Here is a 26,971-nt window from a genome sequence, read left to right as displayed (position 1 = left end):
CAAAGTTCATTTTGTATGGAAAGAAATTATCAAACTTGTGAGGTATAGTCCTTCTAAGGATATCGATCTTGAGTTCTCAACATTGCGCAAAAAGAAGAAATCATTATCATCAGATATTTATCACAATCTCTGGATCTTAATCTTGAGCATATTTGTGGAGGCTTTGAACCATTGTATCCGGTCCGCTCATACGTTAGGTGTCACTGAAAGGAGAACTTTTCTGGAAGTAAGCCGCGTACATACCAAGTCCAGTTACGTTTCTTAATTTCCCAACATCTTAAACATCGCCAGGCCAAAATGCTCCCTGCCTAAACAGAATAAAAAAACACCTTTGCTGCTTTGCAGATTGGCAAAAATGTGAACTTCTTGTATTCAAATAGATTTTTTGACATTCTGTCAGGGTATATTTTTGAAACTACTTTTCAATTCAAGTACCAATGCAATAAAATCGGCGTTATGACTTTAAGAAGAAAATAGTTCAATGGTCAAATAAAACATGACGAATTCTTCTCAATCAAATCTTTGCTCTATGTGCATGTTTTTTTTGTTTTTTTTTTGTTTGAAAATAAACCTTTGATTTCTTGGGCATAATATTTCGTCATTTACAAAATAACTTTGGCATTTCTGAAGGACCATCTGTTATTGTACCACAAACTTCTTTAAAGCATAATTCAAGATAAACTGATTCGCAAACAATAATGTTCTTTACTTTGTAGTTTCTCACTAACAATTTACAATGCAGGATGTGCTCATCATGCAGGAACAGCAAAGAAGGCTTTGAACGATAGGCTATACAAGCTGTTTCTGTGACAAAAAGAAAACACTGAAGGAAAGCTTTCAAAACTTAGCAAGAAAATATGTGCCACGCAAGTAATGGTAATGAAAAAAAGCAAAACTAAAAACAAAACAACTAAAATACAATCTGTAAAAGAACAAAGATTCAATGAGAAAGCAACGCTTGACTAAAATCATCCCAATGGCTTTAACAAAATTTAGTTTGGCAAAAGGTTTATAGGCTACACACCAATTTATGCTAACATTTTTCGCTCGTATGAATGCTCTAACATCCAATTTTTTCCTTTTGTTTCAAATCAATGTCAATGTAGCTTAAACTTCATTAGTTAAATGGTGAGCTTAAATTTTTCCACGATTTCTGCCAAATCAAATTTTGTTGACGTAGTACTCTACAATTTTGAGTTTAGTTTCGAGCAACAGAACCTTGTGCAGTCTTGGCGTTCTGTTATGTATTCGTTGAAGGCAAGAGTCACACGTCAGTTTCCAATTGCCGAAAGGGAGGATGATTATTACTAATAGCATTTCTATTGCTGCAATTATGACTTGAAGGTAGATCAATTGTCACCGAATCCCCAGTTTCATAAGCCAGATCTGCCTCTTTTATATCGTACAGAACATTTGTCTCTTTTTTGTCGTGAAGCATGATTGGAGTATCATACATGTCGCAAGAATTTTCCGCTGCAAGGGACTGCTTGCTGCCACTTTTCGAGCTTGATCTTGAGCTGCAAAGTGATGGTCGCTTCCCCCAAGAGGACATGTGCGGACATGTGCTAACATGTGTATAATTGACCTGATCATCCGCATCCGTTTCCCGATGGTAAAAATAATTAAAATTTGATACAATAACAGGAACAGGAAGGGCGATGAAGAGAACTCCGACAATTGCGCAGAAGGAGCCCACTATTTTTCCAGTTACTGTCTTTGGTGCCATATCTCCATATCCGACCTAAATTTATGAATAAAACACATCAAGAATATTAAACAAGCTATCGCCTGAAACATACGAGTAGACAATACACAATATAGGTAAATATCGTACACTACCAACGGCCTGTCAAGAGAAAAGCAGTTTTTCCTGATAAAATAGACCTGCATTAAGATCTTTAGCGTGGGCAGTGAGATGATTTTAAGCAGAGGTGGGCAGTAACTAGTTAAAAAAGTAACTAGTTACATAACTAGTTACTTTTCGAGTAACTGTAACTGTAACTTCGTTACTTTTTTTAAAAAGTAACGATAAGCAGTAACTAGCTACTATTTTAGCGTTTTTCAACAGTTACTAGTTACAGTTACTTGATTTCTCGAACAAAAATTGGTCGTTTGTTTTTCAGTTTATTGCACTTTATTTGTAGAGGTCAAATTATTTGTTTGGAAGAGATTATAGGCATTCGAGACAAGAAGCGAGGTTGTGTACAGAAAGGAGCTGTGTAAACTGCAACATAGGATTTTGCGGTGTACCATCGACAAAAAGGAGGCCGCGTAAACTGCGAGGTAGGATTTCGCAGTGTTCTATAAGGATTGATGTCTGTGACGCCACAATCCTTTGTTTGTTCCCCCACTAAGCTGTCTGTTTTTAGAAATTTTAGGTTCTCCTTTTTTGTAAAGCGATTTTTTTTTTGTAGATTGTGGTTATGTAACTTTGAGCACAGGTAGATGAGGTAGTCAGTACTCAGTAGCCTAGTCGAAATGGATAAGTTTCTGTCTAAAGTATCCGAGACTGAAACAAACCCCACTGGTTATGCGACCAATATGCCAATCACTGGACATTCTGCAATCAGAAGAGAATGCATATATGGGCATGACGAGGAAAAGACTATAAGAACTTCGAAACAGCATCAAGATGGCTGTCTGCGTGCCATTACTTACCAGATTGTTGGAAACTTTGGAAAACAGATTTGGCCATGTCTTTGATGATTAGCTGCTGCGTTTCACCCACAATTCCGACTTTCTTGGCTTTACTAGGGTGAAGAAATTAAGACGGCTCTACATCTCAAAATTGTTAACCTATTACAGAACCATAGCAATTTCAACATCGACGATGCAGCAAGCAACCGCGACACTGATGTTGACAGGCATGAAGCAGATGACTTTTTTGCTCCGTTATTTGAAAACACAAAAAAGAAAGCGAGTGCGCAAAATTTTTAAATGTATTTCTCGAACGTAACCCAACAAAAGCGGTTACGTCTGATGCATTCCCCAATGACGCCATGAGGCGTTTGTTCTTGCGATACAATACCCCTATCCCCTCCAGTGCTGCTGTTGAAAGACTGCTCTCCCTTGGAAAGGACGTTTTGAAGCCAAACCAAGCTGGACTTAGCAGTCAACATTTTGAAATACTGATGTTTGTGAAACGAAATTGATGTTGTGACTCTTCGTTCATTTTAGATACCCGTATAAAAATATTGACACCCCTTAGGCCTACTGCTTATCAAGAAATGTCCTGTGCAGTGCCGGTCTTTGAAGTGTGCAAACCGTGCGATCGCACAGGGCCAGCAAATTAGGGGCCCCGCAATTCAGAAAATGCAGAAAACATAGAGACTCAGCTTTATTTCTAAGAAATGCCAAAGAAAAGATGATCTTATCCTTTTGCTATGCCACCGGACAGCACCATTTTACAGTAATATTCATACCCAAATTTTTGTTGAACATGCTCTCCAAATGCACCAAATTCAAAGTAATTTTTCAAAATTTTCTGCGGGAGGCCACCTAGACCCTCTGCCGCTGGGGGTCGCCTTCGGTGCACACGCGTCAGCCTTCGCACGCCGGCCGTCAAACCCCCCTCTCCTTTCAAAATACCTAGCTACGCTACTAAATTGAATGATTTGGATAATTGTCATTGGGGCCCGCAAAGCATATTCTGCACAGGGCCCGAAATACCCTAAGACCGGCACTGGTCCTGTGCATGTCATTTTTTCGATTATTGTTTCATATTTGGTAGGCGGACGTTTTGGGGTTAGATTATGGAATGTTAGAAGCATTATAGTATGTGGACAGCTAGAAGAGTGGTCGCTGTTTTGTAGTTAGGCAACAGCTACGAACAAAGTATCATTTTGCCCTTTATCATGTATTTTTCAACTTGTACTTCATGCAAAAAAGAGTAGCTGTAGATCAGTACTCATATGCAACCATTTTCTTTGAAAAGTAACTGTAGCTAGTAACTGTAACTGTAACTAGTTACTTTTTAAAAAACGGTAACTGTAACTGAAACTAGTTACTTTTTGAGCGAAGTAACTGTAACTGTAACTCAGTTACTTTGAAAGTAACTAGTGCCCACCACTGATTTTAAGCTATCTTTCCATTTCTAGACAATGCGCATCACTTTCCTTTTCACATGCAACCACATTGAAATAATAATATCACAACGTCTTCCTTTACATGCGGTAGGCTATATCACCGGTGCACAGTTGCTCAAATTCATTGATTTATAAAGTAAACATTAAAGGTTGCTGCATAATAGGCTAAGCTAGTTTTGGTTTTTGTGTAATACGCTCTACAGTATATGATATTAGCAGATACGTAGCATTGGCATCTTAAAAACGTTTCTTGAAAACATAAGTACGCGAAAAAAAGTTTTATCGCAGTCAGTAAAAATTACTCACCGTTGTCATGGTTACAACTGCCCACCAAAAGGCCTCTGGAATTGATGTAAATTTAGTATCTTTTGAATCGATCTCGGCAAAATAAACAGCTGACGAAAAAAGGACTACACCGATGAAGAGGAAAAATATCAACAACCCCAGTTCTCGCATGGATGCTTTTAACGTTTGCCCTAGGATTTGTAAACCCTTTGAATGGCGGGATAGTTTGAAAATTCTAAAAACCCTTACGAGTCTTATAACACGAAGAATAGCCAGTGACATTCCCTTTCCACTTTCTGTACCTTTTGGATACTCTTCTGTAGCAAGGCTAATGAAATATGGAGCTATAGCAACAATGTCTATTATATTCATGATATTCTTCCAAAATCTGATCTTGCTTGGGCTGCACAAAAATCTTACGACCACCTCAAAGCAAAACCAGCATATACACACTGTTTCTATTGCCCAAAATGGGTCGTCAAAACGGCTGCCTTCATTGGAAACTGTATTGTTCAGGCTGTTGTTTGTTCCTCTTGTAATGGATTGGTGGGAGCTGTTGTCGATTGTTGTACGATTTTCGCTTTGTCTTTTCGACTGAAAGGACGTTTCAAGGCAAAATGATATGATGGAAAGCATAATGACGGTGACTGAGATTACTGCGACCAACCGTGCCCAAAGGGAACTCTCAGGATATCTGAAAGCCAAACAGAAAATGATAAAAATCTTTGACTTTAAAATCAATGCAAACATGGCATCCACAGAGCAATATAAAAAGATACAGATAAACAAAGGTGAAGTAGGCTACAAATAATGTTTTATGCAAATGAAGCTCTTGTGAACTTGTCCCTTCAGGTTTTTGATAAAGACTTTTTGTACGACAAAAAATAAAACATAAGGTTTGCTGCTGAAAGATTGTTATGCACTGTAACGAAACTTTTGAAGGTTGGGGCTGCTCCTTTGTCAAAAAAAAAGAAAAGCTTTTTTATCCGGTTAAAGATTGTGAATGACACTACACAAAAAATGTTCGTCTTTTTCAACTTATTTGTACGATGGTTAACTTGTGGTTAAACCTTTTGTTTTTGAAATTTAAACTTTGACATTTTCCAATCGATGACACAATCTAAAGCCAAGATCAATCTTTTCTAATTTTCAACTAAAGTTTTTCTAAATTATCATTTAATAACACAAACAAAATTAAAAAATTAAAAAAAACAAGACATGACTTACGAACTGAATAGGCTAAAGAGCTACAATAAATTTTTGTTTCGAAATGAATACAATCGTAGGACAACTGCAGCCTCAGCTTACTCAAACAACAACCAAATGCTCCTTTGCGGTTCCATTGTTGGCAGGGGCTTCGTTTTTTCTTTGATATATCCTTCATCGTTTTTATACTTGTCAAGTGCTTCCTCACCTAATTGATAAAACTTGACTTCCTCTGTGAAAATGTCAACCGGAACATTTACAGGCCTCCGTAGCCGACCGGCGCTCTGAACACGTAAAAAAACATAAAAGCTTAGTCACCATACAGAGAAAAAAACACAAACCATTTGCTCATCTATGGCTCAAAATGCACTGTAAGATACAAAAAAATTATAAAAACTATGAAGCCGATTTAAGCTTATAACAGAATAAGTATCACGGGTAAAATACTTTTGACAAAGTGATGTGAAGGACTGAAGAATCAATATGTGGAGGAACGTAAAACATTTGAAAACTACGGAAGCTTTAAGCTTTTTATTGAAGAAAAATGAGTTAGTTAGTTAGTTAGCGGATAAGGTGATGTATGATATGGTACTGTATGTATGAATTCTAATATCACAAAGAAAAAAGGTGATTGTTAATAACAAAATAAGAACGAATACGTTCAGTGAAACCAATTAATGGAACTGGTAGAATTATGTACATGTAATGAGTGGCAAGTGAATTATAGCGAGATAAGTTTCCTGTTCTTGGCAGATCGTCAAAAGATAAGTTGTACCGTCAGAAGATAAGTAGTAGCTTCTAGTAGTTGCCTTATAGGGTTTTAAAAGAAAGCGATTATAATATTAATAGTATCATCGTGTGGGTGGGATTAAAAGTGGTGTTAGATGTTTAGGCTTGTGAGAATGCCTAAGCAACAAAGTCGTTGCTGAGTACAAAAACAATTTATTTACTTTGCAGTTATCGATGATCAAACTACGTTCGTACAAGCTTAACTTTTGAATTATTAAAAGCTTGTAACCGCACTCGGTTTTCTCGGAGCCTAAAATTGGGTCTTTTGAACACCGCGCATCGGATAAGTGGTTCACTGCACTTACGGATACTTTTCTAACACTTTGTTTCACTTTGAAACGCAAAAAAAGTCAGTTGCTAAGAACAGCGGTACTCCACGTATTCAGTCCTTGGAATGTAATTGATTTCAGACAATAAGCTTATGAAATACCATTTATTTTGATAATTGTGTTTAATTTAGCAGTTTGAAAATGCTTCGACTCAACGTAGATTGAAATATAGGATGTCTTAAGCCTTATTTAGAAAAAAAAAACAATAACAATGTTGGTCTACACAAGTAACAAATTTGTGTGAAATACATAGTTGTTATTTTGTGAAGTACGAATACAAAAGCATGTAGTTTTTGAATTTGTCCGATGATTCCTGTCAACAAAAGTAAAAAAATTGAAGATTTTTGTAAAGAGAGCACACTGTATGTCATGAATCATGATGTCAGTACACGTATGCACAGATTTAAGCTTAAAAAGTCCAAAAAATCGTCTGGCCATCATGACCAAAGCTTAAATTTTTTTTTTATTATACAAATAAAATTTATGGATGTGGATATTGGATAAGGCGTGGATTTCTATCAAATTTGATTTTTTTCATGAGTTTTAAGCTTCCCTACAAAATGTATCATACATTTCTGGTTTACATGTTTTTGCATGGTATTTTAGAAAATACACAGTCCAATGACTTCCTTCTTTCTCAACTCTTTGGTGGGTATTTTGTACGATGTACATTTAGGCTAGCGTATATTTCAATTCAAAACACGGTCATTTTTTTATAAATTCACAAAATGTTTTATTTTTTTTGCAATTATTGTCTTCTTTTAAATTCCTCATTGCCCACTTGCCGTTCATCTAACCTACGTTGCGTTTTGAGGTTTGAGTCTTCGTGAAAGCGTTTATTGAATATTTGTTTTTCAACATACGTCGCTTTGTATGGTCGTACCTTTAGCAGTCTTTGGTATCGAACCGTTACAAAATTAAGCTATTGAATCATCTTGGGCTTAAAACGCTTGTATTTTTGACCAGATAGCAAAAGATAGCGTTCCAGTACTCGCGATAGTGCTGTGGCTTTGTGTTCCATTTGGTTAACGTCTCCAAACATCCTTTTATACGCTGCTTTTGTGAGATGGAAAATGTTATCTTCAATTGATGCAACTGACACGAAACTAACAGGATCCTATTACCCCAACAACATATAGTAATCAGGATGGTTTGAAAATCAAGAAACCGAGCTAAAAATTCGTTGTGCGTAAAATTGGAATAGTTTTTGTGTAGAACAAATTTTCTGTCTCTGAATTGGTTTGCCTTCCAGATGAGCTTCACTCATTCTCGGTAATTTCTTTTTCTCTGATGGTAACATATCCTTGGCTGCAATTTAGATCACCAAAGCATTTTCTATCAGTTAGTCTTTGATGTCATATCTTAACGATCATTATTTTCTCAAAAAGTAGTCGGTTTACATCCATTTCTCTTGGTAATGACCTGAGCAATGTTTATTTTTTAATACCTATGGTCAGAGTCTCCATATTTATCACCTACTTCTTCCATAGTTTTTTACTGTAACCTACTCAACTCGCATCGCATGGATTCCCAGTCTCATGATTAGCTTTCCTAGCAGAATCCAAGCCTACTTTTTTTTGTTTGAGCCTGCGAGGCCAAGGGCTTATGCTTTCGCAATTTCAAATTGGTGACGTTTCCTGTTTCTGAAACTACAACCAAAAGTTAGTTAGAAAGCAGCCAGTCTTAGGTCTTGTCATACCAGACTTTGAGCTGCATTTGTTGGACAAGAGGTGGCACAATCGTTGATAATATGGTCTAAGTTCTGTTCCTTGGCAGCACAGTAGTAAATTTCAAATTCTAAAAGTTTTTACTTGTATAATTAAATATGAGAGCAGCTGCTGTAACCTCCTGACTCCTGTTGCAGATATTAGGATTTATCAAAATAGTGTAGAAAGAGCTTGAAGTAGGGGAGATGTGGTACCAATGACCAGGTTGGGATCAATGAACAATGCCTTTTTCTTTTTTGTGTGTGAGTGATACGCTTGGTCACTGTCACGTGGTTTTGCGGTCTGCTCCACGTGTAGATATGAGTTACTTTGCAAGTTGGTCGACAATTAGTAGGAGAAAAAAATCCACTTACTTTAGTTTTGTGTTGCAAAAGTAAAATTTAGAGGTGCCAGGAAAAGTTTTCTTACTCTCTGACTGTAAGTTAAAAAAACCTTCTTAGTGTGCTGGGTAGATAACATTAGAATGATAGTTTCTTATAGGAATTGAAAAGGAATAAACTTTAACAGGTTCAGCTACAGACTTCATTTTATGTAACATGGCTGACAAGGGGACCAATGAACAGGCTTCGGAGTGGGACCATTGACGATAACGATTTTGAAGTATCTTTCTACAGGAAAGTAAAAAATGGATTCAAGTTGCCCGAAACAGAAGACCTGGCATTCGTTTCGAATGAAGACGTTCTTACTGTGTTGCCTAATCCCTCTTCGTGTTCCAACACCAACAGACTGGCCAACGCTATGAGGTTCCCCGTGGACCTGCTAAAATTCAATACGAAATGAACAGTTTGTTTGTCTAAATAAGAACAGTTGCTTGTACCTTATTATGTTTTAATTTGTTAATTGTAAAATCTCAATGTTTGATGTTAACTTGCGTAGGTTTGACGTTGGCTTGTATTTGTTTATAGATCCCACCACCTTGTTCATTAATCCCACCAGGGTGGGGACCAATGAACATTTGTTTGTTTTTTCAAATATATTATTTTAATGACTAAAAAATGAAAAATGAAAATTTCTTTTTTGATTAAAAATAAATTCATCATATAACGCTTCGTTTGTGAAATAAGCAAAGTGCTGTTGGCTTTTTTTCAGTGTTTAACAAGGATCAGAAAAATGGGTGTTCATTGGTACCAGTGGCGTACCGTGACCACTTTGACAGGGTGTTCAGTGACGGCAAAGCAACAGCGGGGGGTCTGGGGGGCCTCCCCCAGAAAATTTTTAAATTTAACATTGAATTTGGTGCGTTCTGAGAGCATTTTCAGCACAAATTCTGAACATGAACAGAATTGACAAAACTAATGTTGTCGGAATGGAGAAGAATACAAAATAGATATGTATTTGACAGCGCCTATTGAATGAGACTTAATATCAAACATTAAGTTGCATTTCTAAAGTCACATACTTCAGTTCAGTTGCAACACCTTGAGAAATGTACAAGCGAATTAAAAAAAAACAGGTGAAAGTTAAAATAAAAAACAATAGCAAAGCAACTCGATAACACTGGTCAACAAAAAAAACATTTTTTTTTGCATAGGCTTTGAGAACTGATTTAAGGTAACTTTGGGGTGCTGAATCCGAATCTGACCTCAGATTTATCCCATCACGTCAGGTTTGTGAGATATGATAACAGCAAATTGCTACTTTTGTCAAAAGTGGAAGATTTGGCGTTGCGTTTACCACCAACATATGCAGTGCTATAACGAAAGGTTAGTGTTAGATAGGCCAAAACAGCTTAAATAAGGTTACTGAACAAGCATTGCCATAAGCCTGTTTAAATCTTTGTGATTTCATGCAAAACATTGACGGGGGTGGGGTCAGTTATACTTTTAGCCTCCCTTTTGACTTGTTACTACTGGATGGTTAATAATGTTGCTTAGAAAACAAATTGGTATCAAAATTATAGTGGGTGGGTGTATTTCAGCTACTTATGTACTACATGACCTGGATTTCTGGATATAGCACAATGTGTATGAGCAATAAACGCAACGTCAAATCTTCCACTTTTAACAAAAGTAACAATTTGCTGTTATCATATCTCACGAACCTGACGTGACAGGAAAAACTGAGGTCAGATTCGGCACCTCAAAGTTACCCTAAATCCATTAAAAAACTCCAAGCAAGAAAAGTTGTGTTGACCAGTGTAATAAACAAGAAAGTCGATTGCTATGTTGGTCGGCTGTACTTTTATCCGCCGTACTACTTAGTAAAAACGAAAATGTTTAACACCTCGACTACAGAAGGAAAATTCATCTATAGCATAATTCGATTCTTCTTGTTTGTGCAATAAATTTTTGAATTACATCGTCGTAGAAAGCTTGCTTTTGCTTCAGTTCTAGCAAAAGTTCCTTCTCTATTGAAAGCAAGCTGAGCGAGCTCAGTCTTTCTTGTCCTTGTGTGGAACGCAAGCAGGTATGTATTCTCTTTAGAGCTGAGAAGCTTCGTTCTGCCGATGCTGTAGTGCTGGGAATACTAAGTACGAGCTGCGTTAAGTTAAACAATTCGTTGAAGCCAGAACTTAAAGAGTTTTGATGAACATACTCATACATGTTTTGAACAGTTTGTTGCGAAAATTCTGGCAGCGAGTACACAACTTGAAGTTCAGATTTAAGCCGAGAATAATCGAAAATTCCTCCATATATATCTTGTAATTTTGTCATTAAATGGTCAGGGAATTCTTTTTTGAATTCAGGAAACTTGTCACAGCACAGCAGTTGAAAAAACTCGAATTTTGTGACAGCAGTAAATCTTTGATCGATCTGACAACAAACACTGTCGATTATATCCTGATAGAGCAATGAATAAATGACTTTATTAGTTTCATTATCAAAATCTTGATTACGTCTTGGACGCCTGGATGGACCATCATCACTTGAGTCTGAAATAAAAATGGAAAATCTTACTGGGGTGACTGTGTCAATCTAAACAAAAGCATGTTGTCTCAAACTAAACATACAGGGTAAGTACCTAGTTTACTTACAGCCTACCTAATAATAATATAAGGAGAGGTAGTCAGTTTTAAAATGTATAATATACATTATCAGTACGGTAATCGAAGTTTAGTCTAATTCTTGTATATATATATAACAGTTTTCTGACCTGAAGTAGCTGAATCCCAAATACAGTTGAAACCAGTATTTCTTTCCTCAAGGAGCTTGACACGGATTTCATCAATTTTATCTTTACAATACATGACATCAAAAGATTTGCATTGTAGAATATCATACAAAACATCAGTCAGTCCAAAAATTTGAGCAAACACATGCAACAAAAAAACTGTTTGAGGTTCTTCCAAAAAATTCAAAAATCCTCTTGCTTTCACCACATCATCATTGTCCCAATTCTCAGATTCCACAATGCTATTAAAAAATAAACTAAGTTGAGATCTGTATTCTTTGACAGTGCTAGATAAACGTGAGGTGAAATTCCATCTTGTTGGAGCAACTGTTGGCAATCTACGCTGCACAAATTCCTTTAAAGCATGGGTACGTTTTGAAGATTTAGTAAAAAAAGCAGCTAAGCCAGAAAGAGTTTTTAAAAATATGCGGCACTGTCGAATACTTTGAAGGCCTTGTTGAAGAACTAAATTCAAAACATGAGCATGACAATGAACAAATAAGGCCTTTGGGTACTTATCTAAAACTCGCTTTTGCAATCCACTCAGCTGTCCACTCATTACACTTGCTCCATCGTAGGTTTGTCCAACCAATTTTTCTTCCAGTGTGAAATCTTTCACAACTTTCTCAACATGCTCCATCAATCCAACTGCAGTACGATCTGCACTTACGTCAGTGAAACCCAAATATCTTTCATAAACTTTTCCTTTGTGTACATACCGAACTACTGTCGAAAGTTGTGACTTCGTCGAAATATCTGATGTTTCATCAAGAATGATAGAAACAAAGTTTGCTTCATCGATTTGTTCTTTGATCGTGTCAAGCATAACATCAGCAATGGCTTTAATTAAACTATTTTGAACAGCTGGAGAAGTTCCTTTAAACACTGTGGCTGCTTGAAGATGGCCATTCAGCACTGCATCATACCCTCTTGTGTAGTCAAGAAGCTCAATGTAATTTCCTCGATTGTTGGATGTTTCAGACTCATCATGTCCTCTAAAAGGTAGCTCTTGCTTTGCTAAGAAGCAAGTTGCATTGATCAGAGTTCTCAAAACTTCTCTGTTTGCTCTTACATTCTCATTATGACGAGACACTTCTTCTAACCTCTGATTACTTAAAGCAGTATCTATTCGTTGTCGTCCAAAAGTACTTAAAGCGAAGAAAGCTTCAAGGTGTCTTTTTGAGGTCTCGTGTTTTCGCACAGCGGCAGTCAAATGATTGAGATCAAAGTAACCCAATTTATTCCAAATTGAAGACTCAGTACAAAACAGAATACAAGGCCAACAAAACAACTTGTTCTTTATATTGCAACCAGTCAGCCAAGATATTTCTTCAAATCTGGATGTAGAAAATGTGCGCACTGTTGTTTTTGTTCCTTGTTTGCACTTGTTTGTTTTTAAATTTGGCATGACGGGTTTTGGTTTTCCTTTCTCTACAATGGTAAGCTTTTCATCAAATGATCGTGATGAAAATGATTTTTCCAACAATGATGATATAGAAATTGCCATATTGAACTGTTTATGAATTTATTAATATTATTGAAATTACTATACTTGTAGAGTGTACAAACGATATGACTAGTTCAAATTCTTTATCCTGGTACAGCACTTTGCACCGATGATCTTGGAAGTCAAGGATTTAAAGTTTATACGAGTCAATGCATCTCCACAGCAGCTCTATCTGAAAAAACATCAATTTGTCATCAACAGGGATTCACATAAATATAGTTCTTATGTTCATAGTAATATGGGCAACTTTAAAAAGAAATTATTTTTTTGTCCACAAAGTACAATTTCCTATCTAAGTATGCCATTATGATGTTTATGTCCATTTGCAGATAGTGAATACAGCAGCTGTATGTTGTTGTCTATATCTATGCAATGTTCTCTGACTAGTACGTATGTATGTTTTTATATAAGAATAATATAAGAGAATATTTTTTTTACAAACTTAACAGTATGATAGGTCTGGTAGTTGGTGCATTTCAGATGATCATTTTCCTCACAATTTGAAAATACATTAACTAGTAACTCGATATTCAAGTAGTCACTTGATATTCAAGTACGGTAGGCTACCTATGTATTAAACAGTACCGGTATGCATCAAACTTCTTTTTTTTAAACTAATTTTTATTGGTAACATCTCCTGTAACATATTAACAGGATGGAAGCTGACCTCATATAAGATCTTTTGCTTCCTTCCTCTCTCAGTTCAGTACATATACTGTAATACCAAAAAATAAACCAATGATTGATTGATTTTCATTTTGTACATACCTACTGGTACCGGTAAATTTCCAAGGCTTGCCACAGTAAAGATGGTGATCAAGATTGCTGCAAAATCATCACTGGCTTGAAAGCTAACAATGCATTTAAAAAAATGCAGTTCAAACTATGGCGTAGAGCTAGATGAATGAAACAAGAGTTAAGTTTGGCACACAAAATTGCCTTGAATTCTAGAAGGCATCCACTTTGACTAAAAATACAATAAAACATTTGCAAAAGGCCTTTATTTCTGGCTAAAATCTGCCTAATAACTTACTTTTGCAGTAGAAAGCTATTTTTCTGCCATTACTTCACATCAAAGTAGCTTACTTTGACGTCTTTTCACAAACATAGGCTACCTTAGACTGACGTATACTAGGATGCATTGCGTTACGGTACGTCAAAGCCCATCCAAATGTCTGCGACAAACCGCATGTCACCGCAGACAAGACGCACGCAGTCTAAGCGCTCCAATACACTCGCGTGGAATGTATCGAGCGATGCGATTTGTCGCAGTAAAAACGCATGTAGTCTAAACGCAGCTTTAGCCACTAGCCAATTTTTTTATTATCAGTAGCCTACCGGTAGGCTATCATTTTGTTCATTGGCTTCACATTTTAATATATATATTATATACCGTACCGGTGGTACACCCAAGACGAAACAAACATAGGCAATAATTAATGTGAGACAAACCAGGAGACACAGAAAGCGACTTTGAGTCAGCTGGCACCTGCTACATAATTAAGGTGTTTCAGCAATAAGGTACGGTACAATACCAGTAACATACAAACACTCCAATTACAAAACGATTAGATATGTTGTTTTAGAATGGTGCATCAATGATATTGGCTGTTGCCATAAGCTTTGTTGCAGATTCAGACAAGCTAGTCCTAATTTACTGGCACTTGGTGCATAAAAAACATTTTATCTTATCTTGTTTCCAACTCTGATCACCTCAAACCATAGCTCAAACTCTAATCCAACAAGCTAAAACTTGCTATTGCCTGGGATTCCCCCAATGACGCGCCAAGGTGTGCAAATCAGCGAGTGCACACCCTAGCTGAACTAAAACCATTGCTGTTTTAGCTGCCGTGTGACGTCATTTTTCTTAATTGTTTATTTTAAATAGCACTCGCCAAGGTGTCAGTGCACACCCAGCTTAAAGCTTAAAGGTAATGACCGAAAAAAATTAAAGGCAATGACCTCAAACGTTGGAGTATTAAAATTAGAAGGGGACGAGTTTTGCAATTGAAAAGAAAGCAATCAGCATGCAGCAAGATGTTAGAATATCAGAAAAGTAAAGAACATCGACAACCGATGGAAATTTTCTTTTTTTTTTGGATTTCTTGGGGTGTGCAGTGCACACCTTGCACACCCTGAATATACGCCACTGATTGGTACCACATCTCCCCTACTCACTAAATGCCAACTTATATGTCTGTCAATCTGTCATATTAAGAACAAGCAAAACACATAATATTGGCTACTGTAAGTAATACTAATCAATACACGTAGAAGAACTTTTGGACATTTTAGAATTCATTCCTTTTGAAACCCTCTAAGTCAATCAATGCGGCTTTGACGTTATTTTTAACAAGCACCCAAAGCAGGTATTTCGTTTACAAGAAATAAAATGCATTAGCTTTTTCTGTTACTTAAAATGTAACGGATTTATTGGCACTTTACCTTATTTGTTTCGTAAACCAAAAGCCAAAAAAGGCCAGTTGCCTTCTAGGTGTACAAAGCGGAATAATCCATAATAATTCAATTACAGAAGTACAAAAACTCTTTGAACGTACAGCGTTATCTAAAACAAAGATCGATATTCCGCATTTTGCTTTGAAAATATTTGAAATAATCTACGTACATGAAGAGCATGCTGGTGGCATTTGGATTTTTTCATTGGTATTTCTCGATTGGTCGTCTATCGGCCTCTGGTGGGAAGGGATTTTGTGAAGTAAAAAAATCGAAACGTCGAGGTGCAAGAAATAAAAGCTTTCATCAAAGACAGTTTAGCATTGTTGAGTTTTAATAATTTGTCTTCCAGTTATGCAAGACTTGGTTAAAAAAAGTTTTTTTTAATATAGACTAATATAAAAATCCATAATTTGTTTTGTAATTTGCTTTCTCTGGCAGTCCTTTAGGTTATTTTTTGAGGACTGAGGGCCAAATCCAGCAAGTGAAACGGTTCAACCTAGCCCACGAGCTTATCACAGATTGCTTAATATTTTGATGATTTCAAGACTGGAAACTCTTTCCTTACAACGCTTGTAACAGTCGATTGGTGCTTAGGACTGTTCCAAAGTATTCGTTACTTTTACAAGTGGCTCGCAAACCTGTCTTGTAGTCTACTTTTCATCAATTCGGTGGCTCAGCTGAGAAAATGCACTGTAACGAATTCTCAATCAAATGTTTAAGAATCGTTGTTGTAAATAATTAGGCCAACACAATTATCTTCTTCTTCTTGCTGATGAGGCAGCAATTCAAGCAATATTTTCCAATTGTTGCAACCAGTGCAATTGTTATTTCGGTTCATAACTTGGTTAATAAATCCATGTAGTAGCTGGTGTTCACAGTGCACTTATGTTGTGTATGTTTTGTGTATCTGCTATACAAGCCAATGTCTTTTCGTTATTGCCAATTTCTGCAATGCCTCGGGCCTCTAAAAGTGAGCATGAAGCAGGCCGTTACTTTAAAGAGGAAGAAAAAAGTTGTTCCTCTACATCAGGAATTGATTGTAAGGAGAACTTTCCTCAATCGAAATTCACACTCAAACGGCAAACTCATTGAAGGGTCTAAAAGTTTTCAACCTCTCTTTCCTTAACTTCACTTTTCCAAGAGCTATGCTATATCTACGCTGAAGCCCAATGATATTTACAAGAACAAATAGGCTTATGACACAGATATTCCAACTCGTAGAGTAGCCAGAGGAGCGTGTGTACTTCAAACTTCTTCCACTTATTTTCGATGTTATTATACTTGAATCAATATTAATCTTATTACTTTTTAATATTATGATTAAGTCGTGACATCACACAAAAGGGGTAAAAGTTTCAAAGAAGGTTAAAGTTCACAAGCCCTCTACCAATGACTAGTCAACTGACATGAGCAGATAAATTGCTGAGAGACAACGAAGAAAAATACTTGAGCGTCAAATTTGCCACTTAAGAAATATATATAAAACATTGCTCATTTGCTAGTAACACTCACAGTAACCAAACTTAACTTGCCTCAGTTTTAAAAAAAAGCGTACCAGACAGATGACGAGCATGGCTCAAATGTGAGGTTTGTTTGGTCAATTGCATAAGGCATAAGCCAACAAAACAAAAAAAAACTTCCAGATGGATTCAAAGTAAAATTTTTCCATTTTCAATATTTGAAGCAAAATGAAATCTTTGAAATGGATTAAAAGAGTCTTGCGTTCTTGTGAAAATGAAGATCAGTACATGGTATTTTGTTTCTGATGAAGAAGGATAATATTCAACTAAAATTAATTTTAAAGAGCATTTTAATTTTACCAATTGATACGTACCTGGTAATAATATAAAATTGCGTCAAACGAAGGCCGGTTTCTATCAAAAAAATATTCATTTCTTATTGGGTCGAAATGTTGAGACCTCCTAGCCTTATCTCCAAGCAAAGTGTGGGGGAAATGGCTCAGTGTCTTGTCCATTGTTTCATACCGAAGTCCAGCAATGTTGATGGTGACGCGTTCGTTACAGCAAGCATCGTCAGCTAAAACAATGCTCACAATGAAAGAGGTAGTCTGATTAAGACTAAGTTTTATGTTTTTTCTAATTCTTAAAATTTAAATCGTGTAAAATCGGAGGAAAACAAGCCTTCGAAGAAAATAAAAGAAGACGCCAATGCAATTTAAAAATAAAAAAATTTCAAACATCTGTCACTCATTATAAACTAGCACAATATTAGTATTACGATATCAATATATCCACAATCATAACTCAAGTTCAAATTTAGCCCTATCTTAATCTAAGGCCGAATTGAACAATCCGCCCTGACCAACTCTGAGTTACCAATTACGATCTCATTGACTGTTTCAAGTTAAACAAAGATAATTTACATATTGTTGATTTTGGGGAGTAGATGCTGTTGTTCCGGCAGACGGAAGTTGACAGGAGTGGAGCGCTTCCATCTTCCTGCGGTAGCTGGAATGATCGAGATGGATAAGAGCTCCTGTAACAAACTCATTAATATTAGTACACGCTGTTTTTAAAGAAAGGAACAATGTACAAACTCTTTGAAAATAAAAAGCATTCTTTTCCTTGGAATGGTGTATGTTACCTTCAACTGCATTATTTAGAGGGCCTTCAATAGAATTAATTAAGGAAGTATTGGAAGCAGCAAAAAATTTAGCCACTCTCCATATTATAACAGGTGCGGTCAATACCCTAGCTCACTTTCTAAGTTGATTCGACTTTTACAGACGTTGCATTGACCAAAAAATGATGGAATGTGTTAAGCGGGCGATGAGAGAAGCTACTTTTCTAAAGCACGATGAGCCTTAAATTATTGATGGCTAAAATGCGGTTATTGCAGATAGAGAGACAAGTGCACCGCTATTGGTATTCTACAATGCCAACAACTGTTTTCTATATAACAAATTAAGTGAATGTCTTCATCTGAAATAAATTTATTTGAGATGTCTTCAGCAAAGTTCAATTCTTTTGTGTTTTTGTTTTGCTACTTTGTCGGAAATTTGAATTGAGTTTGCAATTATTCCGCAGGCAATTTTGCAACCATGAAAACTAATTTCTGACAACAAACCAACATATGATAATGAAAACGTAGTGGGATCCAAAATAAAGAAAGACTATTATCTTTGCCAAACACGTATTGATCCAACTTGCAATATTGCGATACAAAAGAACCATGTTCGTTTATTTATTAGAATTATTAGTTTCAGCTTCGTTTCAGTTGTAAAATCAATACGAATTATTTGTTTTTCTTCACCGACTCAATAGATTTTAAGACGGATAAAAAAGTCCACTTGGCCAAGCAGAAACGAAGTGCCTTGCAACTATGAGTACAATCGTACATTGAATATACTCAACCGGGGAGACAGTTGGAATTGAATTTGTGAAACTTTTACGTTGCTTCGATTTTGACCGAAAATGTCAGCAAGCCTAGTCAGCAAGCCAGTCATTTTTACATTGATTCAACGCTTGAAGAAGTTGAATCAATGTAAAAATACCTGATTTGTTGCCTGGGGGGTAACTCGATTTAAGAAATGTATTGATCCCAAACTTGAGGTAAATGTAATTTTGGACTCTGTGTTCGATTCCTAAAGATTTTTTTGATTAGAAAAAAGACAAATAACCTACCTGACTGGAAAGAAATACGTCATACTCTTGCTAAAGTTACTTGCAAAAAAACGAGACCTCTGACGTATCTCACTGCCAGAAAGCAACAGCAAGAAATACGTCATACTCTTGCTAAAGTTACTTGCAAAAAAAAACGAGACCTCTGACGTATCTCACTGCCAGAAAGCAACAGAAAGAAATACGTCATACTCTTGCTAAAGTTACTTGCAAAAAAAACGAGACCTCTGACGTATCTCACTGCCAGAAAGCAACAGAAAGAAATACGTCATACTCTTGCTAAAGTTACTTGCAAAAAAACGAGACCTCTGACGTATCTCACTGCCAGAAAGCAACAGCAAGAAATACGTCATACTCTTGCTAAAGTTACTTGCAAAAAAAAACGAGACCTCTGACGTATCTCACTGCCAGAAAGCAACAGAAAGAAATACGTCATACTCTTGCTAAAGTTACTTGCAAAAAAAACGAGACCTCTGACGTATCTCACTGCCAGAAAGCAACAGCAAGAAATACGTCATACTCTTGCTAAAGTTACTTGCAAAAAAAACGAGACCTCTGACGTATCTCACTGCCAGAAAGCAACAGTCGGTGTTGAAGGGTATACTGTATTTATTTTTAAACTGAAGTCCTTCATGTGAAACGCATTGCTGACATTTTTGCATGCATTTCTGAAGATGTTTCAACTACTGTTGTATGCCCAGTAAACTGAATTGTGAAATTTAGGCTACCCGTAAGTGAAAGCACCTGGTGACAGCTTCAAAACTGTAGGCCACGATATCCGGCCTGATCTTTGATTCAATTTCCCTAGAAGTATGGAAAAGAATCAAGATGAAACTGTCCTGCTCATGCTCAGTTACAAGACATATATATTCTCGTAATCATAATCATCTTTCTGGAATTATTCTGTTTACTAGGTAGGCTAAAAGTCACTGAAAGGAAGGCTGTCTGTTTAACGATTTAGCTAACTTTCGGAAGAGTGATGCGTGACCTTGTTTGTTCGTATGTGAAGGCAATTGTTAGCCTACGCCCTACACCAGCGGTTCCCAACCTTTTTGGTGCCGTGACCCTTTGATAACATTTGCCAAGTTGCGGTGACCCCAAGGATAAAATTAGTTGGGTTGATCCTCCTTCACTGCACTTTTGGAGCTAACTAGTAGGCTACAAGGCTATATATTACATTTGACTTCAAAATAAATAAATAAACAACACAACAAATCAACACAACAATTTGTTCAGTGAGAAGGCTGTGCTTGCTTCTTTTTAGCCAGATCTGAAATCCTTGGAGCAGTCTTTGCAAGAGCACAACGCAGATCATCTTCTGCATCAAGTCTGCTCCTGTATTTAGATTTGATAACCAACAAGCTTGAAAAGTGTTTCTCGGCAGTCGAGTGTAGCAGGAACTCAGCGATAGACACGTGTTTTGCCCATGAGGCTGGGCTCATCAGTACCGCACCACTAGTTCCTGCCACATAGTTAGTTGAACTAGTGGAACTAGTGGTGCGGTACTGATGAGCCCAGCCTCATGGGCGAAACACGTGTCTATCGCTGAGTTCCTGCTACACTCGACTGCCGAGAAACACATGTTTTTGGAAAAGTCTTGATGGCTAGTGTGGAGGCTACACCGGTATGGTTAGCGAAACACAATGCTCGCTGTTCTATAGTGAGTAGTCAGGTAGTGCTGACGCCAGGAAGATCGCTCCTTTTCAACAAGCTTTAAAAGCCTGTTTCACAAAGGTATGTTGTTGGAAAAGGAAAAATCAGGCGCAATGCGATCTCAGACAGAACGGGATATGACTGCAAACTTTTGATCCAAAATTTGGTAACTGACATTGAAGAAAAATCTGTTTTTGCTGCATCGCTGGTAATGAGTTCAACGAACTCCTCTTGTGCATTCTCAGAAACGTCCTCAACTTTGATGGTGAATGGGCTTCTAGTAAGGGCAAATGGTGTGTCAAGTAAATTAGGAAAATAACTTTTTTCTCACAAATTTCAACAAAAATTGCGACCTCAAGTCCAACTTTTGCTTAAAAAATGCATTATTTTTGCCCAGGGTGGTCTGGTTTGTCTAGTTACTAGTAACTAGACTAGACAAACCATGGTAAAATCGCGATTTTTACTAGACTCTAGTAAAATCGCGATGCACTCTGTGGTGAGCTGCCCATTGTTAAAGGTTAACTTTCTAAATTTCTAAACTAATGAAATTCTAAACTTTTCAGAAGGCCTCAAATGACCCCAGTTGGGGTCGCGACCCACAGGTTGAGAACCGCTGCCCTACGCCATTGTAGCAGGCAACTGGTGCAGTGGTGGGTTAATTGGTGATTGATTGCCTACCAGTTGAGAAATTTCAAGATTTTTGAAGACAAAAATTTTAAATTAGAGAATTTTTTTATATCCTGGAAATCTGAAACGGGCAATGAAACCTGCTTTGAAAGTGACTGAAAAATTGTCTTAAAGACTTATTTAGAGCTCACCACAAGTGATTGTTCTGAAGCGTCCTGATTTTCAATCACAAACATATGATATGCTTATAGCTAATGTATTATTCTGCCTTATTTTTTGTAATCGTCTTCAAGTTAAGCTAATGACAACAGGTCAATCTGGACATCTAATCGATCCTTACTTTCTGGGATTGTCTCATGATTGCTTTTATCACGAAATTGATTTCAGAAGATGAGCCTTTGGGAATAGGGAATTGCTTGAACGCTGTGTCAGTTTTCATTACCGTAAATCCACCTATGGATTGATTTTGTAGCTTCATTTTTTGGATTAATTGTCGACATCAAATATACCTTTTGCCTGTTCACAAAACTATTCAACGTTTTTAAAGTTAAAATAAACCTCAAAAAGTATTAAAATATTGCTTTGGCACGATGTCTTTTTCAGGTATGCCACTGAAGAAGCAGTATATGCTTTTTTTAAAAAGTATTAACAAAACAGCGACACTGTAGCAACTATAGATGAAATACTATAGCGGTTTGATGAGATGTTGAAAGGAGGTAACGATGAAACGCGGTTTAGGCTGAGAACTGTCACACTACTCACTTTTTAAATGTATCACCAGTACGTAAGTGCACTTTTAATCTTTTGTGACGTCAGACAGTAGCCTAGGCTATAAGGAGAATAAAAACTTTTATCAGATCAATTACTATTATCAAAAAAAGTACGAGAAATATTTCACGGGTAGAAATTGTAAAAATTCCATGAAGGCTAAATATAAACAGCTTTGCTCACTTGAGCTGTAGCCTACGAGACATAAGATATTAATTCCATTAGTCAAAAAGAATTTGTGATGATTGAAAAAGATGGACAAACAGTACATAACAGTGATGAAGGCTGTGTTGTAACTTTATTTTGAAACCTTAGTTTTACATTGCATTATCTTTTACTTTGCCATGGAGAAAAAAGAAATGTTTGAATTTTGCAAGTGTGTTAAAAGTCTAAACGTTTTTAGAAGAATTCTTATGTCGAATAATGTAATTGCTAATTGTTTTTGCATCGCAAAATTGCGCTCTTACGTACTGAAATGAAATATAGTCATCAAACATTCATGTATCACAAGTGGAGTCATTACTCGTGGCCTTATCTTTTTGTTTAACTCAAGGTTTTGGCATATATCCAGTAGTTTGCAAGATTACGTTCATTGATTAATCTACGTTATAAAGATGAATGCTCTTGTATAGTTGCTGCACAAACCTGATAAACATGTTTTTTTTATGTTATTAATTGATAAAAAAGCGGTAGAAATTTCCTGAAATTTTACATAAGTTTAGCCAATCACGAAGGTGTTTATTAGTTGTCATTATGGTAAGAATTAAACACGTGTGAGCATGAAGAAGCTAAAGAAGAGAAGGAACGGTTTCACACATACACTACAGTGGAACCCCGGTTGGACCAGTGGAACCAGTGGGCCAGTGGAACCACCCAAGTACCCAGACACCAACGTTATTACGGCTACTTCATGGCGGTCTTGACTTTTTTCTGTGATAACCTACATTACATTCTGTTAGAATAACATAACCGCCTTGGTTCCAGATCTTGACCACTCACTAGGTTGTCCGAAAATGCAAATTTAACTCCACTAAAGCGACCAAATGTGTTTAGTAATTTGCTCGATTAACACAATAGAAGCAGTTGCCAAGCTTAAGGTTATGCCACGAATTGAACTTTTTTGAGTTGGCATATTTTTTTAGATGGCGGATTGCTTGGTATAGAGCCTTTTTTTTAACTCTAACTCATAACTTTTCAACCAAACTTCCCAAAATAATTGTTTTTTTAGACTGAAATTGAAAGGTTTTTGTTGTAGTCAATATTCAGCCTTTATTTTTTCCCGTTTTCAAGATAATTGTTGCTACAGTAAGCAATACATCACAACAGTAAGCATATGCTTCCACTGTTACCAGAAAATTTTGTGAAAAATTTGAAGGTCTCTGGAGTAAAAAAAGGGTGATCGGAGTATTTTTGACACAGTTGCGCGTTTCAAGTTACCCACGCAAATCAACATTTGTATTTAAAAATGCAAATTTAATTGTTACGAATATGATGCTTGGAAAGAAAAGTGTGCTAGCGCGACTGCTTTGAATACTTTTTGGTAGTCACGTAGTATAATTGGGACATCCTCAGTCTGAAGAGGGTAAAACGATAGAACTCCGCCACACCAAAAAGTTCTAACAAAGAAGAGTGCAGTTTAGCCTACTTTGTTGCATTCAATCATAAAATATCCTGAATGTCTTCTGTTTCCTTGTTTGCTCTTAAACAGTTAAAAGAAATGACTTAATTAGCGTAACCGAACTGCATACAGAAAAACTTTTAGTGAGTCTGTGAAAAAATATATAACACGAAGTGATTTACATCACATAATATAGATTACAGATGATGTTGAATAGCATAGGTTTCGTTGGCATGTAGTTAGATAATTCCCTCTGGCCATGCATGAAATAGAATATTGGCATGATGACTCATGACTGTGAGGTTAAACAAAACGCGTGGGGTTTGAGTTTCTAAGTCAACTTAGTCAAGCTAATAGAAATATGGATCTACGAAACCACTTGCCAATAGAAAAGCTTCTACTATGCCAACACTTGATCTACAACCACGTTTGGGAGGATCTGTTTTTGGATACTCTTTAAACCGCTTGAATATTCTTTGCAGGTCTTTTCGGAAGGATTGAAGTGACAGAATTGCGTAAGTACTTTCTGAACACACTTTAAGTGTTTAAACCAATAGCCGTAAGGTAAGATCCATGGATAGGTGATCTTATTTTCAACTTTTGTTTGCAATGTCTACTAAATTTTATTCCAAAGGTTTGATTGTCCTCGAGTGAAAACAATATTTTTTTTTGCGTTCAGCATGATGATATGTATGACCAGTGGCGGCTCGTGCCATGGGGCTGCATGGCTGCCGCCCCACCTGAAAGAAAGAAGAGGGAAAATATGTTTTCCTCTGTGTTTGTCCGACCCGGCTACTTTTTTCACTTAAGAATTTCGGATCGAAAATTAAAATAATAAAAGTTTCGTTTGGCAACACCGATTTTGGGCAAACTTCTTTGCAGCCCGAGATTCTGGATTTCAAGCGCTCTGATTGGCTTTAGATTGGCTTTAATTATCCTTGAATCTTCACCTCTTTTGGCATTTTACAGCAATTTTTGAATCTGTTGAGGCTGCATGGAAAACAGCCCCACCTAACCGAATAACTTTACAGACTTTTTAAAGTTAGTTATTATTTCGCAGAGTAGCGATGAGCCATGAATGTAGAAGTGTTAGCTGTAGAGTTAGGGTATTCAACAGGTTATAGGAAGTGCTAGGGCATCTCAAAATCACTTGACCTTGTATGCAACGGCTAGGCTAGTCAAGACTGAGCTCAATACTAGTAAAGTTTGTCTCCAAAGCAATACTGTTAGCTTTTTTAAATGCAGCTTAGGAATACATCAACTTTTTAACAAAGTTTGATAGCATTTTTTCAGAATTTGGGGTAAAAACATGCTCAGAACGCACCAAATTTAATGCGATTTTTTGAATGTTTCTGGGGGGAGACCCCCGGACCCCACGCAAAATCGTTTGCAGCCCCACTGCTCACAAACAGCACCAGTCGCCACTGTGTATGACCCCTCTGCATGTTGGTTGAGCCATGTGGTAAAGCGTCAATGTGTATAGAAGTGATCTGACGGACACCCTGCAAGCTCTTGGTATAACCCCTACCGAAAACTCAACACTGTGTCTTGGCAGGACAGGGGCACCAACTACAGGGATCAGAAATATCAGAAAAGCTGACTTTTGTGACTGTAAGCTAGTCTTTATTTTGAATACCACAAACATATTATAAAACTGAGTAACATTAATCACTCAGTTTTATATGTCTGTGGTACAACTAAGTGAGCTGTCCACCAAAGCTTTATCTTTCTTTATATAGTACGTCATATTACATGCGCTCCTGCAAGAATACTCTTTGAGGTTGCACTGTACAGTAGGCCTGCATGTACAGTACAGTATATGCAACTGCATATTGCACATTCTTTTACGTTTGTACGACAACGTACAAAAGAAAAATTTGAACCAGCAGGCTACAGCATCTTACCTTCTGCCGCATTCATTCACGTCTCCTTCCATTCCGTTTTATTCAAAATTACCAGTGTTCAATAGAAAATAGATTTTTAGTTTATCAAACCAACGACCAATTTCAAAACCTTCCAAAAGCAGCTGGGGAAAGTACAACATACTAAATGTTACAAGCTAGCCCCTACTATAAATTTTTAACAATTACAATTCGCGGTAGCTTGGCAATAAAAGCGATTACTTTCTGCGATACAAAACTATGAAGTTGTTTCAGCAGTAAAAAGTAAAAAAACACCTGGTTTTTCTATCATTTGTTGCTTCTGTAAACAACATATAGCGACAGCAAACTTCCACAACGATTAAGAAGCAAAATAGAAACTGAAAAGGCATGCATCCCACAACATCAAAAATTTAAACGTCAGCTGAACGTAAAGCGAACGCTAAGAAATGTTTGATCAAATCAATTTGGCCGTGCTCCTGATACCTGTGGATTACTGCGTTTCAAATTAACAGCTGGCTCATTCCACTTTGCAGGCTTCCAAGCCACTACCAGCTCGTATATCAACTGTCTATCAAACTGTCAGCACAAAATTACAAAAAGTTTGATGTCAATTTTCTTATTCTCTAGTGACGTCGGCCAATTAACTGTTTAGTGTAATATTCCTAATCTGGAAGGAAAGCTTTTCAACAGAAGGGTCTCGTTTCAACATTGGAAGTATTTTAGCACCTTGTCTGCTCCTGCATGATATGGCTATGATAAGACTTAATTTAGCTTTTATGAAGAAGAAAACTAATCAAAGTTTAGTTGAAACACATTTCAGGCAAGTTTTCATAAATTTGTTTGCGAAAGGTTTGCTGTCAAAAAGAACACTGCACGAATCTTAACAAGGCAATTCACCACTCATCATTATAACTGTTTTGATAATAAACTGATCTTATCAATGCATATTTTTATAATAGATTATTGCTACTCGAAGTTAAACCTCCTTGTTTTTCCTGAATTAAGCTTACCGGTCGAAACCTGACAAATCAACTATTTTCAAGGCATCCATCTGACTGTGATCGATAATGGTGACGTTTACGTGCCATAAAACTAGTGCAGAACGAAGCGAATGACTTTGAAATCGTCCAATGCAAAGCCTCTAATCAGTACTTTACGTGCAGCTGTTGTTGTTAGAGTCCGTACCAAGTAGGTTTTTTATCAAAACTATATTAAAAGCTCGGGTTAGTGTGAAATGTTGTACTGTACTGTGAACAAAAAAACATCTTGTTTTTAAATCGCTTTG

At 36.8% G+C, this 26,971-nt stretch overlaps 2 protein-coding genes across 3 annotated transcripts; both read right to left on the bottom strand.

Moving 5' to 3' along the window:
• Positions 1 to 226: 226 nt before the first annotated feature.
• On the bottom strand, positions 227 to 25,819 carry LOC145784112 (potassium voltage-gated channel subfamily A member 2-like). 2 transcript variants are annotated; one of them, XM_082595867.1, is made up of 7 exons: positions 25,708 to 25,819; positions 17,880 to 17,992; positions 17,331 to 17,533; positions 5,679 to 5,860; positions 4,392 to 5,064; positions 1,219 to 1,741; positions 227 to 308 (listed from the first exon to the last, which is right to left on the bottom strand). In XM_082595867.1, the coding sequence occupies exons 1-6, from the start codon at positions 25,737 to 25,739 to the stop codon at positions 1,265 to 1,267; spliced, it is 1,680 nt and encodes a 559-aa protein (XP_082451993.1). In that variant the 5' UTR covers positions 25,740 to 25,819; the 3' UTR covers positions 227 to 308; positions 1,219 to 1,264. The 2 variants fall into 2 exon arrangements, with proteins under 2 accessions (XP_082451993.1, XP_082451992.1); XM_082595866.1 differs by lacking the exon at positions 227 to 308 and having other exon boundaries at positions 454 to 1,741.
• Positions 9,602 to 13,937, bottom strand: LOC145784111 (zinc finger MYM-type protein 1-like). The gene is made up of 3 exons (XM_082595865.1): positions 13,808 to 13,937; positions 11,515 to 13,211; positions 9,602 to 11,293 (listed from the first exon to the last, which is right to left on the bottom strand). Exons 2-3 carry the CDS (start codon positions 13,037 to 13,039, stop codon positions 10,665 to 10,667), a joined length of 2,154 nt encoding a protein of 717 aa, XP_082451991.1. The 5' UTR covers positions 13,040 to 13,211; positions 13,808 to 13,937; the 3' UTR covers positions 9,602 to 10,664.
• Positions 25,820 to 26,971: the final 1,152 nt, after the last annotated feature.

This window comes from Aplidium turbinatum, chromosome 15, assembly GCF_918807975.1.
Source record: "Aplidium turbinatum chromosome 15, kaAplTurb1.1, whole genome shotgun sequence".
NCBI classification, from domain to species: Eukaryota; Metazoa; Chordata; class Ascidiacea; order Aplousobranchia; family Polyclinidae; genus Aplidium; species Aplidium turbinatum.
Note: the sequence above shows the minus strand (reverse complement) of the source record. Positions and strands in the feature narration are given on the sequence as shown.